Below are 15,493 nucleotides of genomic sequence, written 5' to 3'. Positions count from 1 at the left end.
AAAAACTGAGAAGCATGAAATGTAGTAAGTGCATGAAATGTATTAAAGCCAGCATAATTTCTGTTAAATAATTGTTGTTTTACAGTAGACTGTAGACTCTACAGCCATGTAAGTGGCACTACTAGGACACATATTGTATTAGAGGAAACACAAAATAATGGTTTAGTAGCTAATTGACTAATTGACACAGACAGTATGTGTGTGTGTGTGTGTGTGTGAGAATGAGAACACATTTATTCCATTTTCCAGGACTACCATCACAGATTGATTTGTGTGACAGAGAGGGAGCGGTTTGAGGTCCCAGTCTTTGCTATTGGGCCACGTGCCATTCTGGACTTTCGAGACGAAATCTCTTTACCCCTTTGTGCAGTGAAAGCCTCTACACAGAGAACTCACCTAGTCCGCAACATAGGAAACAGCAAAGCCAAGTTCAAGTTACAAACAGAGAGGTGAGAGTCTGGACACAATGGGTTTATAACAGAGTATATGTACTATATCTGAATGATATTGCCTTTATATATTTACATATATATATATATATATATATATATATATATATATAACTATACAAATATTTAAAGGTATTACTATTGATTATTTTTTAGTCTCTTGGCTGATATTTAAACATAATCAGTTTCTTTATTCCATTCTGTGAAATTCTATCCCTTCTATTTATTCCAGGCCTTTCTCAGTGATGCCATCCTCTGGGACTCTTGATGTAGGTGAGAGCATGCAGGTGACTGTGACTTTCAACCCCATGACAATAGGAGACCACAACAAGGACCTGCTGCTGCACTATCACACTGGTGAGAAAAAAAACAGGCCTCTGAAAACAAAATGAGAAATTATGACACAAATATCTTAAAAACAAGTAATGGTGTCTTAAAAATAAGTAAGTGACATCAATTTTTGGTCCCCCAGTGCTGTAGTAAAATATTCATAGCTGTTTTGATCAGCCTGACCTTGCTGCAGTGTGTTTTTCATCAGTGATGTTATTTTGCTACCTAAGCACTTTTCTGGAAACTAAATTGTAGTTTACTCTAAATGCCTCCATAGAAGAGAGGCAGTGAGTTTTCAGTTTTCTCACTCTTTATCTGTCAAAATGTATTTCTCAATCTTTCTCCTTGAAAAACACTATCAAAGAAATTGACTTATTTTGGCTTTGTGACAGTCTGACCCTGAAATATTTTTGCAACACAGAATTGCAGAAATGTGCACACACAAACATGGGTCCACACATTGGGACTTCAAAGTATAAAAAAGTGTCACCTTGACAAAGTACGTTGTCTCATTATCGTTGTATGTGTTATGGCCTGGCACACACAACAAACACATACACACAGAGAGGGACAGAGATTTTGAAAGTCCAAATGGAGTTTGCATAATCAGTAATGTCAAATGGAGTGGAACTAAAAGGATGAATGTGTTTATTCATTTATTTATTATTCACAGAAGTAAACAGCATAATAAGATAAATTCTCTCTTTGCAGCATTGGTGACTCTGAAGCCAATTGGTACAGCTACAGAGTCCACACTAACACACAGAAAACAAATGTGATTGTGATTTCCTAGTTCAGCAGAGTTTCATGATAATGGCTGGCAGACAGGTATCCACTTTAATCAAATGAATTTGATTCATGCTTTTTCTTTTTAATATTGTTCAGAAAGTATTCAGTCCCCCTTAACTTTTTTAAAAAATTTTATGTTGTAGCCTGATGCTACAATTGTTTAAATTATTTTTTTTTCTAATTCTACACTCGGTGTAATGACAAAATTAAAACACTTTTTTAGAATTCATTTATAAATGTATTAAAAAGAAAAAACTGAAACGTCACCTTTACATAAATATTCAAGCTCTTTGCTCAGTACTTAATTGAAGCATCTTTGGTAGACATTACAACCTTGAGTCTTTTTGGGGATGACACAACAAGCTTTGCATCCTTGGACTGGGGGATTTTCTGACATTCTTCTTTGCAAATCCTCTCTAGCTCAGTCAGGTTGGATGGGGACCATTGGTAGACAGGCATTTTCAGGTGTCTCCAGAGATGTTGGACAGGGTTCAAATCAGGGCTCTGGCTGGGCCACACTAGGACACTAGGAGTCGTCCCTAAGCCACTCATGTGTTCTTGGCTGTGTGCTTAGGGTTGTTGTTATGTTGAAAGGCAAGCCTTTGGCCCAGTCTGAGGTCATGAGTGCTGGGGAACAGGTTTTCATTGAGGAGATCTCTGTACTTTGCCCCATTCATCTTTCCCTCAACCCTGACTAGTTTCTAAGTTCCTGCTACTGAAAAATACCCCCACGGCATGATGCTGTCACCACCATGCTGGCCTTGCTACTCTGAACTCTGTCCGGGTGGGTGGGCTTTGGTCCTGGGTGAGTGGAAGTGGCGATAAATCTAGTTTGGGGGTGGCTGTTGAATACATCTGTGTGTATGTGGGGTTGTGTATGTGTGTCTAAGAGAGATAGTAAATCAGAGAGTGTGTGCAGGTGTGAGTAAACTGCCCCAGGTTGGCTCTGGGGCAATGGCGGCACTCCAGGATGGGCCTGTTTTGGACCCTAGGATGAGTAAACCTGGTTCCCTGCTGCCAGGTGTGGGGGGTTGGATATGAGTCATGAGACCAGTCAGGAAGTGGGCTCGTGAGAGGAGGCCTTGTTTTGCCTCCTTTGGTGACCCCTCCTCCCGCTACCTTTCTACTTCAGCTAAACACAAACATGTAGGGCCTTGGGGGGCAGATGGACGGAAGGGGTTGATGGGCTGCCGTAGAGGTTCTGTCCTCTGCCTGCCCTCTTTAATGGCTGTTCCACAATTTTAAATATATATTAGACATTCAGGGCATCAGGGGAATTGTGGCGTATCTCCACTGTAAGCCAGCAGTAGGAGATTCCTGCCATGGCTGCCTCCTCATTTTAATTGCTCTCCTGGGGAAAGTGGCAGTCTTTCTCTAGGGTGCTGTCGGCCCTGGTTTGGTGGCCGGTCCTCACTGGACTGGGGGATCCTTGGGGATTGGGCTGGGGCCACTCAATTTTTGGGGATCAGCAAATGTGTGTGAATAGGGGCGGGGGGTCACAGCTTATCCCTGCACTGTCCACTGCTGCCTACAGTTGTGATGGTTGCCTGTCCGTCCTCCTCCCTGTGGCCCTCTTTAACAGTGTAAGTGCTTGTGGGGCCTTAGGCCTGGCCCGTGCTTGCGTCCGGGTGGTGGGTACTTGCCCGGTCTTCTGAGGGATAACATTCTGTAGGAAACTTGCGCACACACATGCTCTCACACACACACACACACACACACACACACACACACGCACAAACACATTACTGCAGTTGCTGTTTTCTATTGTCTTTTTTTTCCTTGCTTTTCTATGTACTCTCTTTTTCTATCCCCATCCCTTCTGTCCCCCTACCCTCTGACTTGTCTTGTAGCTGGCATCATCAAAACAAACAAGAACAAAAATAAACAAGATCTTGGTTTTTGCTCCAATTTGCATTGCCAACTGTGTGCCTTCTGTAAAGAGGTGTGTGCCTTTCCAAATCATGTCCAATCAGGTTAATTTACCATAGGTGGAGTCCAATCAAGGTGTAGAAACATCTCAACAATGATCAAAAGAAATGGGAGGCACCTGAGCTAATTTTTATGTTGTTGTAAAGGGTCTGAATACTTACGTAAATGTGATATTTCAGTTTTTCCTTTTAATACATTTACAAACATTCCCCAAACTCTGCTTTCATTTTGTCATTGTGGGGTATTGAGTGTAGATTAATGAAAAAAAGTATTTAAACAATAGTATCAGGCTGCAACATAACAAAATTAAATAAAGTGAAGGGGGTCTGAATACTTTCTGAATTCACTGTATACATCTTTTTGTAGCAGCCCAGCACAAGCAGTTCCCATATTTAACTGCTCACCTTTGTAATTGTCTTGTTTTTGCTGCTTCATTTATTGCACCATGTGTGTTTAACCATGTATTATGAGTCTGGCTGCTTATTAGACACCAATGAGATGCTTTGGAGCTTGTTTGGGTATGTGTCTGTGTGCGTCAGCATGTGGGTCATGAAGTCAAAGCTGACATAAGTAATGGTAATGAAAGGAAAATCTATAAGGGAACTAGTGCCTTAGGGAACTAGGGTGTGACCATTGTGGGGTTTTAGTCCATGATGACTGTTGTGTGTTCCATTTGCTGCTTGGTGTAGGTTTCTCTAAGGGCTATCTCTCTTTTCTCCTGTCCGCTGCTTTCACCTGTCTCTAAAGCTCTGATTTCATCTCTGCTTACATCTTAATTGGATTAGCATACACATTGCGCAGCCACTATCTCTGGAGGAGTCAGGAGTCGTACTGCAAAGTGTCACTTGAAGAGTCCAGTTTTGTATGTGAAAATCTGGCAGATTGCCTCCACTTTTTGCAAAAGATGTGATCAGGTGATTGGCTCTGCTTATACACCAGCGATATCTTGTGATCATAAAGATATTGTACCCAATTCCATGGAAACAAATATCTACAATGATTTATGTCAGTTTATTTTGTTTATTCTGTTTTGAGTTCTTCCATACACTGAAGTAAACAAATTAATTATTCAAGCTCTGTTTTTTGTATTAAGCATTTCGTTTATATATAAATGAATATACACCTCTCAAAGTATTTGCTTTTCAGTTTTATACACCTCTCAAAGTATTTGCTTTTCAGTTTTTTGTTTGTTTTTTTTTTAAATATGCTCATTTGTGATAATCTTGTTAACACCATTTTTGAGTGATTTCAAGGCACCTGCTGGTCACACATGTTTTTAGGGTTGCCTTGATTGCCTTTACAATTAACCAGGCTTCTGACATCAAAGGTAAAAAGCTGAAGCTTTTAACTTCTCTTATACACACACAAGGGGATCAATTAGGGGTGAAAGAAGAAAGTTGCTCAAAAACATCAGTGCAGGACCCTTATACTGTTCAACAAAGATTGCACAAGATAAAACTTTTAATTACTAAAAATAAATGGAAAAATTGCATAGTAAAATAGTTTTTTAATAACTTAATGAAGGGCAAACATTTAATAACTTTAAAGAAACAAAAAGCTTCAATGCAGTTTTATCAGAGCAGAATTTAACTTGACAAATTAAATCCAATTCTATGCTGTCCTTCGATAGAAAAGGCAATAATCTTTTTCATATGTACTGCTACCTAAACCATGGTAGTTGAAAATAGCAACAGTAAATATAACTGGCAGAGTTGCTTATGGGAGATGATGTTTCAATTAGTCTTATTCCTGACACTAAACACCCACATCAAATGATCTGAGGCTAATTTCAGCTATGCGGCTTCCTAAAAGTCAAAGAAAAATCAGCTGTATCCCATGAAGCAAAAGCAGATGGGTTCATTCTTCTTAGCAGTGCACCACTTCTGATAGTATGATTTGTATAAACTCCATGGTGCAGTCTCCTTATTTTCACTATGTATGAATGTGTATGTATGTGTGTGAGCTAGCTGCTGATATGACAATCGTTCCTTAAATAGAATGGTGGCAAAGTCACCTCGTGTAAAAACTGAGAGCCAAACTGTTTTGACTTTGGATTTACATTCATCTATTTTGTTATGGTGATGCCACTCCCCAGAGCAGATAGATACTTGATAAAAAATTATGTGAAGCTCTCTAATGATGATTGTTTCTATGTGTTCATGAGTAGGTGTTATTTTCTATTTTGTGTGTACTGTAAAAGTCTTTGTTATTTTTTCTGTGTTTGTGACTGTACAGGCAGTAAGGTACGTGGCCTTGCTATGTGAACACACAGGTCTGCTGAAGAAGTGGCAACAGTAGCAGCATTCAGTAGCATTAAGCTTTTATAATGGGAGGGACAGCCCAGGTCTAGAATACCACTTACAGCCCATCAAGAGACTATCATTTTTAATTTAGCACCTTTCCCTGTCTCCATCACTCTCATGTATGTTTCAGTTATCATGCTGCCAATGGCTTTACTCTGCTGAATGGCTGTGGGAAACTTCAGCAAAAGCTGGTTGATGTACTGTAGCCTATATGTGTATGTGCGTGTTAGCGTGCTGTGTGTCAATTTGCATGTACAGTACACCATAGTAGTTAAAGCGAGTACACTCAGCTTCTTTATTTTCCATTGTCAGTTAAAAGCCAGTGAAGCTTTGAAAAATAATACCTTGCATAGCTCACTTGTTTTTAGTCATGGAGTGTAGACAGTCCTTGTTCTGTCTTAGAAGCGAGTAGAGTCGATGTGCTGTTCCACTCACTCTCCCTCTCTTTCTCCCCTCTATCACCCTCTCCCCATCACTGCTGCTGATTTAAAAGAAAAGATGGACAGCTCTTAGGGAAAACTGAGGCATCCGCTTCGACAGGCCAAAAGCACCAAGGGAACATCAGCACAGCAGACTTCTAGAAAAGCAGCACACACACACAAACAGCAAGCTGCTGCACATGTGCTCAAATTTAACTACAAGCATGTGTATCTGCACACTCATATACACACGTACTGCAGAGCTGCTGTTGTGCCGTAATCAAAGGTAGCTGTGGGGTTGAGAAGTTCCCTCTCTGTGCAGATAAAGAAATTATGGGAAGAGAAAACAAGCATGGAGAAGATTAGTTGGTGGACAGCTATGATGAAAGCTTAGCAATAAGCCGCAGCTCTCCCTGCCTGTCAACTGCTGTCATAGCATCCGGATGCTAGGAGATAATTGCTTTTCTTGCTCTGCAGTCCCCAATTCTCCGTTCTCTCTCCCTCATTTCCTTCTATCACTCATCTCCTGTCTATTGTGTTCCCTTTTCTTTCTTCTTGAGCCAATGATATGCCATAGATTTGTAGTGCTTCTCTTTAGCAGAATTGCCCAGGCTGTCAAGCTTTTTGTATTCATGCTCTCTACCTATAGGTACATGATGGAAAGCTCAGTGATAATTGGCCTATTGGAAGCAAACACAAGCAGTCCTTGAATTCTAATATGTGTTTTACTTTAGGGCACGCATAGTAATATTATAGATTTTAACCAGCCTGTCACAGTCTGCTTTATTATTTCCTTCCACAAGGACTGCGGTCAGTTTGTTGTTGCTGCAGCTTAAAGCTATGTAAGTCACATTGGGAGAGTTTTGCTACTACTAAGGCTTTTGTGTTACACAGAAATGAGGTATCCCAGGTCCCAATTAATCACTTCTGCTCAAAGGTGTTAAAGCCCAGGCAGAGATGGAAAAAAAGTTCTTCTATCAGATTGAAATCCATCCACCTGACTACGCCTTTGCTTTTCCCCAGTGCTATGACCCTTTCCAATTTCCCTGGCTGTTTTTATACAGTATGGGCCTTATTTTATTTCCTCTGTTATATCAACATTCTTACCTGAATGTTTGAAATTCTGCCTCTTTTTAGTTTAGTTTAGACTTTTTATATTTTATCCTAGAAAGTGTACACAAGATCTAGAGATATGAAATGAACAGTTTCCTTTTCTCCCTTTTGTGTATAGTTTCTGTCATTATCCTTGCTGTATGTTGAGTAAGATATCATCAGTAAGAAGAGAACTCTTGGGTTAGGAGTGTGTGACTGTGGGGATTTGTGTTTGTGACACTGATCAAACAGCAGGTGTTGTTTGGGTTGTTCATTTTCATACCAGTTCCACCCATAAAAGGGGATTTAATAGCAGCAGCAGTTTAGACCTGCCAATGTAGACTTGTTAATGTTGCCTCCTACAGGCAAAGATAGTAATGGTCGTTGCATTTCTTGTAATAAGTTGTATCAGCATGAATAATATTATCTGCTGATTTTAACTCTGACAGACACATGGGTATCAACAGACATAGTAGCAAACATTAGTAACAAATAATTGCAAAACAGAAATTCCAAACACCCATCCATTATCTACTCCTTGTACTAGTACTGTACTTCCAGGGTCACAATGGGGCTGGAGCCAATCCCAGCTGACACTGGGAGAGATGTGGTGTACGTCCTGGAAAGATCAGCAATCTATCACAGGGTTAATACATAGAGACAAATACTCACATTCACACCTACAGGTACTTTAGAATCACCAGTCATCCTAACCTGCATGTCGTTGGACTGCGGAGGGAAACCAGAGTACCTAGAGAAAACCCACACACACACAAGGGGGCAAATATTGAAGCTCCACACAGAAAGACTGATCAAGATTAGAATCTGGAAGCTTCTTACTGTGAGGTGACAGTGCTAATCACTTCACCGCCATGCTGCCAACTACAAACATTTTGTTTGCAACTATCTAGAAACAAATGCCAACATTATAGTTAGTCCACCAGAGAGCACTAACAAGGCTTTACCTGTTCTGTACATATATTACATATATCATAGTACTTTATAACCAAATTTCAGGCATCCAAAAATGTTTATAAGCCAATATGATCTGATCTGATTTTTGTATCTATGACATATAAATCTATATTGATTTGAAAACTACAGTATTGGCTACATGGAAATTTAAATTTAATAAAGGTATATAAGAAATATACAATAATGTGTACTGTTTTTAGAAAATTCAAGCAAAAACAAGACCCACAAAACTGACTAAAAACAAACTAATACACAAATAAGGGGATGTTTTGTATGTCTACCTGTATCATGACCAAGTTACAATAAACATCATAAATGTCCTGTTATTTATGCCTGTAGCTATAAACAACATTAAGAGTCACATTGGTAACAGTTTTTGAGTGCAGGTGGCAACATTATAGATGTCCATACTTTTCTTGCTTGTTTAAACTGAACAGAAAGTACAGGTCAGCTCTGAACCTACTACCATTTGCTAAATGTGCTAGGCTACTCTTTACATTTACATAAGCAAAGTGTCATTTCAGTCTACAAACTATTCACAGTCAAACCTAAGTCACATTTCCATTACTCAACCAGGAGCAGGATTTTAATGGAGTAACCATCAATCTCCAATAAAAGGTTGACGTTTGTTGAATAAATCTACATTTAAGAGCAATTGGACCTCAGTCCTATTGAGTGTGGACAAAAGGAGTGACATGGGAAAATAAATACGTAGTTTTTATTTTTAGTAACTTTATTGACCAAAGTATTTGTTAATTGTCACTTGGTAAAGAAACAACAGAAACTCAGAGAGGAGAACCCTGTGTTATTCAGAAGCACAAATTTGTGTTCAGAATTAAGGCAACCTTTTTATACTCCCTTGTATATGAATGAATTAATGATGTGTGTGTGGGGTTGGCCTTTTGCTGAAAATGTAGTATTTTCTTAAAAAATTTAACTTCTTCAGGTAGGCTTTACATAAGGTCTAAATAATCTTAGGATGAGTGTGTTTTTCTACAGGCTAAAGCTTCACTCCTGATTTGAATGTGTAAACAAACACTCACTGAATTTACATAAGACCTTGTTCTTGGTGGCTTTATACAAAACTTTGTTTTGCATCGTTTTTTGTTGCTTGTTATTGTTGCTCTTCTGTCACTGTTGGGAGTGTGCACACTGTGATGGTGGGGCCGCAGAGATATATTAGATAACCATTATATTGCCTCTTGTGGCTTATAGTTTTGAAAACGTACTCCAGAGAACCACAGGTTTATATTGTGTTGTGCTGGGAAATAACATTAACCTGCATTATACTTTAATTACAATTGAACCCTTTCATATTTATTTCTACCTGATGTATTTCACTTTCCTAAAACTCAAACAGGCTTTGGCAGTGTAGTAAAGTTGTTTTGTAAGCCAATTTTCCCAGATATTCTGAGAGCCATTTTAAGCTCTCTGCCAGGCTCCTTTTGATGGAGATCCAGTGTTTCAAAGCTAGACTCTGCAGTGTATCCTTGACTCCACTGTGGCTTTCTGCTCTATTCCCTAACCACATTAGACCTGGTCCAGAAAGAGAGCAGCAAAGGTTGATCAATGAACAGGATTTTGAAGTGCTGGTGCTTACAGTTGAGTATTGTATGTAGAGTGCATCTATACCCCCCACGAAACTATACATTTAGGGCATTACTTAAAACAATAATTAGCTCAAAGTTTGTTTTCTTGGTGAATAGCTGGTAAAAAGAGTACTTAGAGCTCTTCTGGTAATTTGGAGATTTGCAAACTTGACTCAAGGAGGAGAAGAAAAATAAGAATTAAGAAGATGTGAGCGGTCACACAATGAAATTACTACGTCTACAATGCTTTTCTTCCAAAAACAGAAAAACCCCTAACCCTCGACCCCCCTTTACACCACATTTATGACAGTGAAAAGAATCTATACTGTATGTGTTCATGTTTAGTTTGAAGATGGTGAGAGGGCAGAGCTTGTTTCCTCAGGATACTTTTTATTGCTTTTCAATATTATATGCAGTACAACTATGAATACACCTACTTCACTTCAAGTTTCAAGTTTTTATATTCTGGTACAGTATTTACACATAAAAGCATTAGATTATTACTACTTTGCTGTATTGTAGATGTAGGCTACTGTTTATAGTTATAATAGGTTTTGAAAATTTCCATTTACCATATTTTTGTTGTGCTGGATCTGGATTTCTTATGATTTTAAATAAATCACCTTACTCCTGTGAGTCCTGAAGTTGTGTTAGTTTTTAAATGGGAATTGTTTATTTAAATGATGATGATTTTATAGATGATTTTATTTAAATGACTCAGGAGTAGTGCTTTCAAAGGCCCAGTGAAACCACTTATATTTGTTTTCCCTCCAAAAACATTCACTGATGCCTTTACTTCAAGCAGCTTCAAGTTGTGTTAAGAATACATGTCACAACAATGCCATGCTCATGGGGAGAAGCTTTGCTAGCCTGGGCAAAAGTTAGCTTGCTTGCTTTTTTAAAAAAAATGTCTTTGTTTTCTGAGTTGATTGATTTTTGGGCAGTTGAAAGTAATAACTATAAAATAAAGTATCCACATTGATCTTATTTGATTATATTGATGATGAGAGGAGAGATGATAAACTTATTCATCTTTGAAAAGAAATTAATTCAGGTATTCTTGTTGTAAAAAGTAATTAGTACTAAGTAGTAAAAGAAGTCAGTAATAGTCCAGTTCATACTGGTTAGACATTAATGGCAGTCAGGTGAGTGGTCCACTGCAGCTCCTTCTCTGGCCCATCAGGATGTTGTTAAGTGGGTGATCAGTGGATTTCAGGGTGGCCTCTACGTTTTTCTGTGTGCATCTCCTCTCCTCTATCTCTTCTCCAGGAGGGCTGAGGTGGAGACTGAGATTTGAAGTACAACTCATTAGAACTGATTAAGAATTTACTTACATGTACCTGTTAATACCTTTCTTGTCTTCATCCCATAATTTATGTGAGTATGTATGAGGTCCAGTCATACATGCCTTAGTATGGATCTGTGTGTATTTTTATGTTGTTTTTTCCTGTCTTTTACTCAGGTGAAGATGTGTACATCAGCTTATATGGGGCTTGTGAGGAACTGAACATCCATCTTGAGCCTGACTCTGTCCTGCTGAAGAAGACTTACATCTCTCTGGCTAATGTACACACAGTGTCCCTCACCAACAGGAGTGATATTCCACTTCAGTTCTGTTGGTCAGCATGGTCCAGCCAGGAAGACCAGGATCTGAGCTTATTGCAGTATGTATGCATGTACACAAAATAATTATACACATACAATGCAGAAATTTGTTCTGGATTAGATGAAAGTAGCATTAACTACCGTTCTGGGTTCCTTTTAACCTTTTGTAGGCATGTGTTGCCAGAAATAGCTCTGATGTACCTCACTTTTGTTTTGTGAGGAATTTGTTGTTCATCTCTCTGCCTCTTGTTTACTCTAAACTCCTTCATTTCCTTTTTTGTTTTGTTTTCATCTTCCCTCCCTCACTCTCCAGGGAGAGCTCAGTGCTCCTGCAGAATGAGGCGAAGGAACGTTTGCTTTATCAACGTGAGTCCAACCCCACAGCGATCCATCATCTGCTGGACAGAGCCCTCGAGGAACACAGAGGCCAGGCTGCAAATGACCATCTCCTGGCCCTCTCACATAGCTGCATAACTGTGGAACCAGTGGTGTGTTTGTGTGTGTCTGTGTTTGTGTATGTGTATGTGTCTGTCAATATCTTCTCCCTCTAGCAAGCTTGTTGGATGTTAAGGACTGAAATGAGAATATATTGTGGATTCCCTTGAAGATGCAACTATGTTGTTTGCATGCAAGGGGACATGGGTCTTTACTGCCTAGGGACATTCAGGTAGCCAGTCCTGTGCTGACACGACTATCCCCCTTTCCTGCCAGTGTCTCCTCTGCTCAACTCAGCTGCAGGCAAAAAACATAGTAAGAGGGCAACAGAGAAAAAAGTGCAGAGGAAAAAGAGTAAACTGTTGGTCAGTCACAACACAAACCTTGAGAGGGCATTTAAGAAAAAAATGGTTAGCAGTCTACACCCACATACACCCACCCATGCACACATACACATCTTGACATCTGTCTTTGCAAGAACACTCATTGACATAATATATGTCTGATATATATATACACTGACAAACACAGGTATTAGTGGGTGTTAGAACCAGTGTGTGAAGCACCCATCAACTTTCACATTGCTGTCTATCATGAAGTGAATGTAGTTTTATAGTTCTTTTTAGAAAAATATTAACAGAAATAACTTAAGTAAAATATTGAGAAATGGATTCCAAAGATGACTATTAATCAACGAAACCTCCGGTATATTTTGTCACTTGGACAAAAATGACAGAAAAGCCTTCCGCTTTAGTCAATTTATTCCATCAGGCTGCCAGCATCAAAAGCTCTAATGTAACCTAGCCAGCCACTCTTTTTCTGTTCTATACAAAGAATTAGTCTGGAATCGATTTCCACAATGGACGCAGAATAAACCAGTCAGAAAAACAAACGATATGACACAAACAAAGCGACAGTGAGACCAGAGAATGTCGTGCAGTAACGTAGCTAGTTGTCTTGTTTTCTTGTAAAAACATGAGAATACACGGTGTTATCACGACTTCTCTGTATATTTGTGAACGGAGTAAACAGCAAAAGTCAGTTGTAGATTTGTGGAATTGGGACTGGCATTGAGAAACGTTATGAACGAATCAGTGCATATGTGCAAGGCAAGTTTAAATCTGATTGGACAACTGGAACGTAAAGCCCGCCCCATTGCAGATAAACGGCTGTGATTGGCCCAGCTGTTTTGAGGCCAATGAAGAGACTTTCTATGGCAGAGGTTCCAGACTCACATTATTTTGCTAAGAAAGGAGTGGGTCTGGCTGGCCAGGCTAGTTCTAATGGTGTAATGGTCCTTAAATCAACCTACATTTTTTTCTCAGTGAGCAGTGTATTTACATTGTATGTGCATGTCTGTTTTATATCCCTTCAGTAAAATAATGTTCTTGTGTTTATATGGCTCAGGAAGGTGAAATTTGGCCTAATACCACAGCACATTTCAACATTGTTTTTAAGCCTGAGCAGGCCAAGCTTTACCAACGCACCATATATTGTGATGTCGCAGGTGAGTACATACCTAGAATATACAGCACTAATTTAGGGGTCCATATAGAAAAGTAATAACTTCTAAATGCTAAACATAGTAGCATTGCTACAGTAAACATGTTAGCATTTTTACTGTGAAGATAGAAAGAAACAAATATTTCCACAATTCTTCTTGTTTGATTGGAGTTTGTCTATTCTAGCTGCATTTGCAACCTTTCCCTTTTACTACAAGATATAAAACACACTCTGTGTCAATTATATCCTTATACAGACAGACTAGATATGGAGATACGAGGCCTAATTGGGGTCAGAGGTCTGAAACGATGTATAAATAAACATATGCTGAGTTTTCAAAGTAATATTTTCAATGTTAAAATAAACATAAATTTAAGGTTGAGATTTGGGGAAGGTGAGATTTAAGGACAAAATATGACAAGCTAAGTTTGTTGAACTGAACTCTCTGAACTTGAGGATAACTCTCACACCTTTCTTTTGTTTGTTCTTTAATACCTTGGAATGGATTGTTATAACAACTTCAAGCTGACTGTCCTCCCCTGCTGAGAATCAATACTTTGGGCTTTCTCATAAAAGATCTCTCATCTCTCAGTGGGTTGTCCTTCAGTTACAGACAAAAGCTAGACAGACAAGTCTGGGTCGCAAAACGTGTCAGTTTCTTACTTATTGTCAGAGGACTACTACTGCCCACAGCTATGTCTCTTTTATTTATGTTCCATTCATCTTCGGTGTATGATTTGTATACCACAAATAAACCCCTAAATCTGCCTAAAAGATTTACCACTAAAGGACTCATTGCTACCTTAATTTTCACATTAGACAATCAAGCCAGGCCTCAGTCTATTCACCTCATCCCAGTGGTAGTTAAAGCTTGTTGGCAACTTTGCATGTGGCCTTCATGTGAATCTTCTTAGCCGGAGGCTGAATTTGCATTTATTTCCATGTTTTGTGAGGCAAGTGATGACCTGACCAGTCTAGGTCATTGACACTTGGACTAAAGACTACTTGACCCTGAATCCTCACTTTTCAAAATGCTTCAGAAGCTTGCTAAGCAAAACTGAAGGATATGCTTCCGGTTCTGTATAACAGGTTCACATAAAAAGAAGTACAAAGAGACAAGTGAATATTTAGAAAGTCAAATAATTAACATTGTATTTATTAAGCCATTTTTATATTTAGACAAGCGATTAAAATGTAACTTTTTATATATTTGTGTTGTTATACATCTTATCTCCTTGTTTCTTTTCCTTCAACCCATCATGTTTCTTTGTGTGTTATCTATTTCTCCATGTCTGTTTCTGTCTGCCCTTAGGTCGAGAATCCCGGTTACCTCTCACAATTAAGGGTGAGGGTATTGGACCTAAACTCCAGCTTAACTATAATCTGATGGATGTGAAAAACGTGTTCATTGGTGACAAAAACTGTTATGAGGTAAGAAAAGTTAAGCCAAAACAAACAGATGTTTCCTTTCAGAGATACAGTGCATCAATTACGCTGTAGAAGTAATGTGGTGAGATTGATGTATACTGTTTATTGCAAAAAAACTGGTTTTGTGTTTTAGTGTTAGTACAAAAAGCAGGAACAGTATGTTCCTGCTCTTTGTACTAAGAGTTTTAATCTAGTTGAGGCTGTACTCACTTATGCTTTGAGCTATATTCTAACAGCAGCATACTAATATGCTTATAATGACAATGTTAACATACTAATGTCAGGCATGTTTACCATGTTCAATACCATTGTGTAGCAATACAGACAGCTAAGGCTGATGGGATGCCATTTGTTTTGTCAGTGTTTAGTCATTAACCAAAGTAGTGGTCTAGAAGTTGGAGCTAGAAGTCAGAAGATGACCAAAGATGGTATAGATTTATCCTCTGGGAACCATGAATCTCTGTACAGCTGTGCAGACAGGGAGGGTACAGGGAGTTTATTGCTGTAAATTCATCAGATGTTTTCTGAAAATAAAATCGGAATACTACTGGTATTTCTGTTATAAAGCTGAACTCAGGTGGATAATAGCACAAGTCATAAATGCTGTATTTATATATTACATGTTGATTGATGATCTTTTGAGTGTT

The 15,493-nt window shown here is 38.8% G+C and overlaps 1 protein-coding gene across 5 annotated transcripts in view; it reads left to right on the top strand.

Moving 5' to 3' along the window:
* Nucleotides 1-15,493, top strand: part of LOC113132453 (hydrocephalus-inducing protein homolog) — an 85,505-nt gene that overhangs the window by 16,219 nt on the left and 53,793 nt on the right. For 4 of the 5 annotated variants that reach the window (XM_026310519.2, XM_026310520.1, XM_026310518.1 and 1 more), the window contains 6 exons: nt 250-449; nt 682-806; nt 11,338-11,539; nt 11,794-11,968; nt 13,323-13,422; nt 14,731-14,849. In XM_026310519.2, coding sequence (XP_026166304.1) covers nt 250-449; nt 682-806; nt 11,338-11,539; nt 11,794-11,968; nt 13,323-13,422; nt 14,731-14,849 — 921 coding nt within the window. The remainder of the gene's footprint in view (nt 1-249; nt 450-681; nt 807-11,337; nt 11,540-11,793; nt 11,969-13,322; nt 13,423-14,730; nt 14,850-15,493) is intronic. The other variant, XM_026310521.1, reaches the window with a different exon arrangement.

Source organism: Mastacembelus armatus, chromosome 6 (genome assembly GCF_900324485.2).
Source record: "Mastacembelus armatus chromosome 6, fMasArm1.2, whole genome shotgun sequence".
Taxonomy (NCBI): Eukaryota; Metazoa; Chordata; class Actinopteri; order Synbranchiformes; family Mastacembelidae; genus Mastacembelus; species Mastacembelus armatus.
This window is presented reverse-complemented; position numbering and strand designations above follow the sequence as displayed.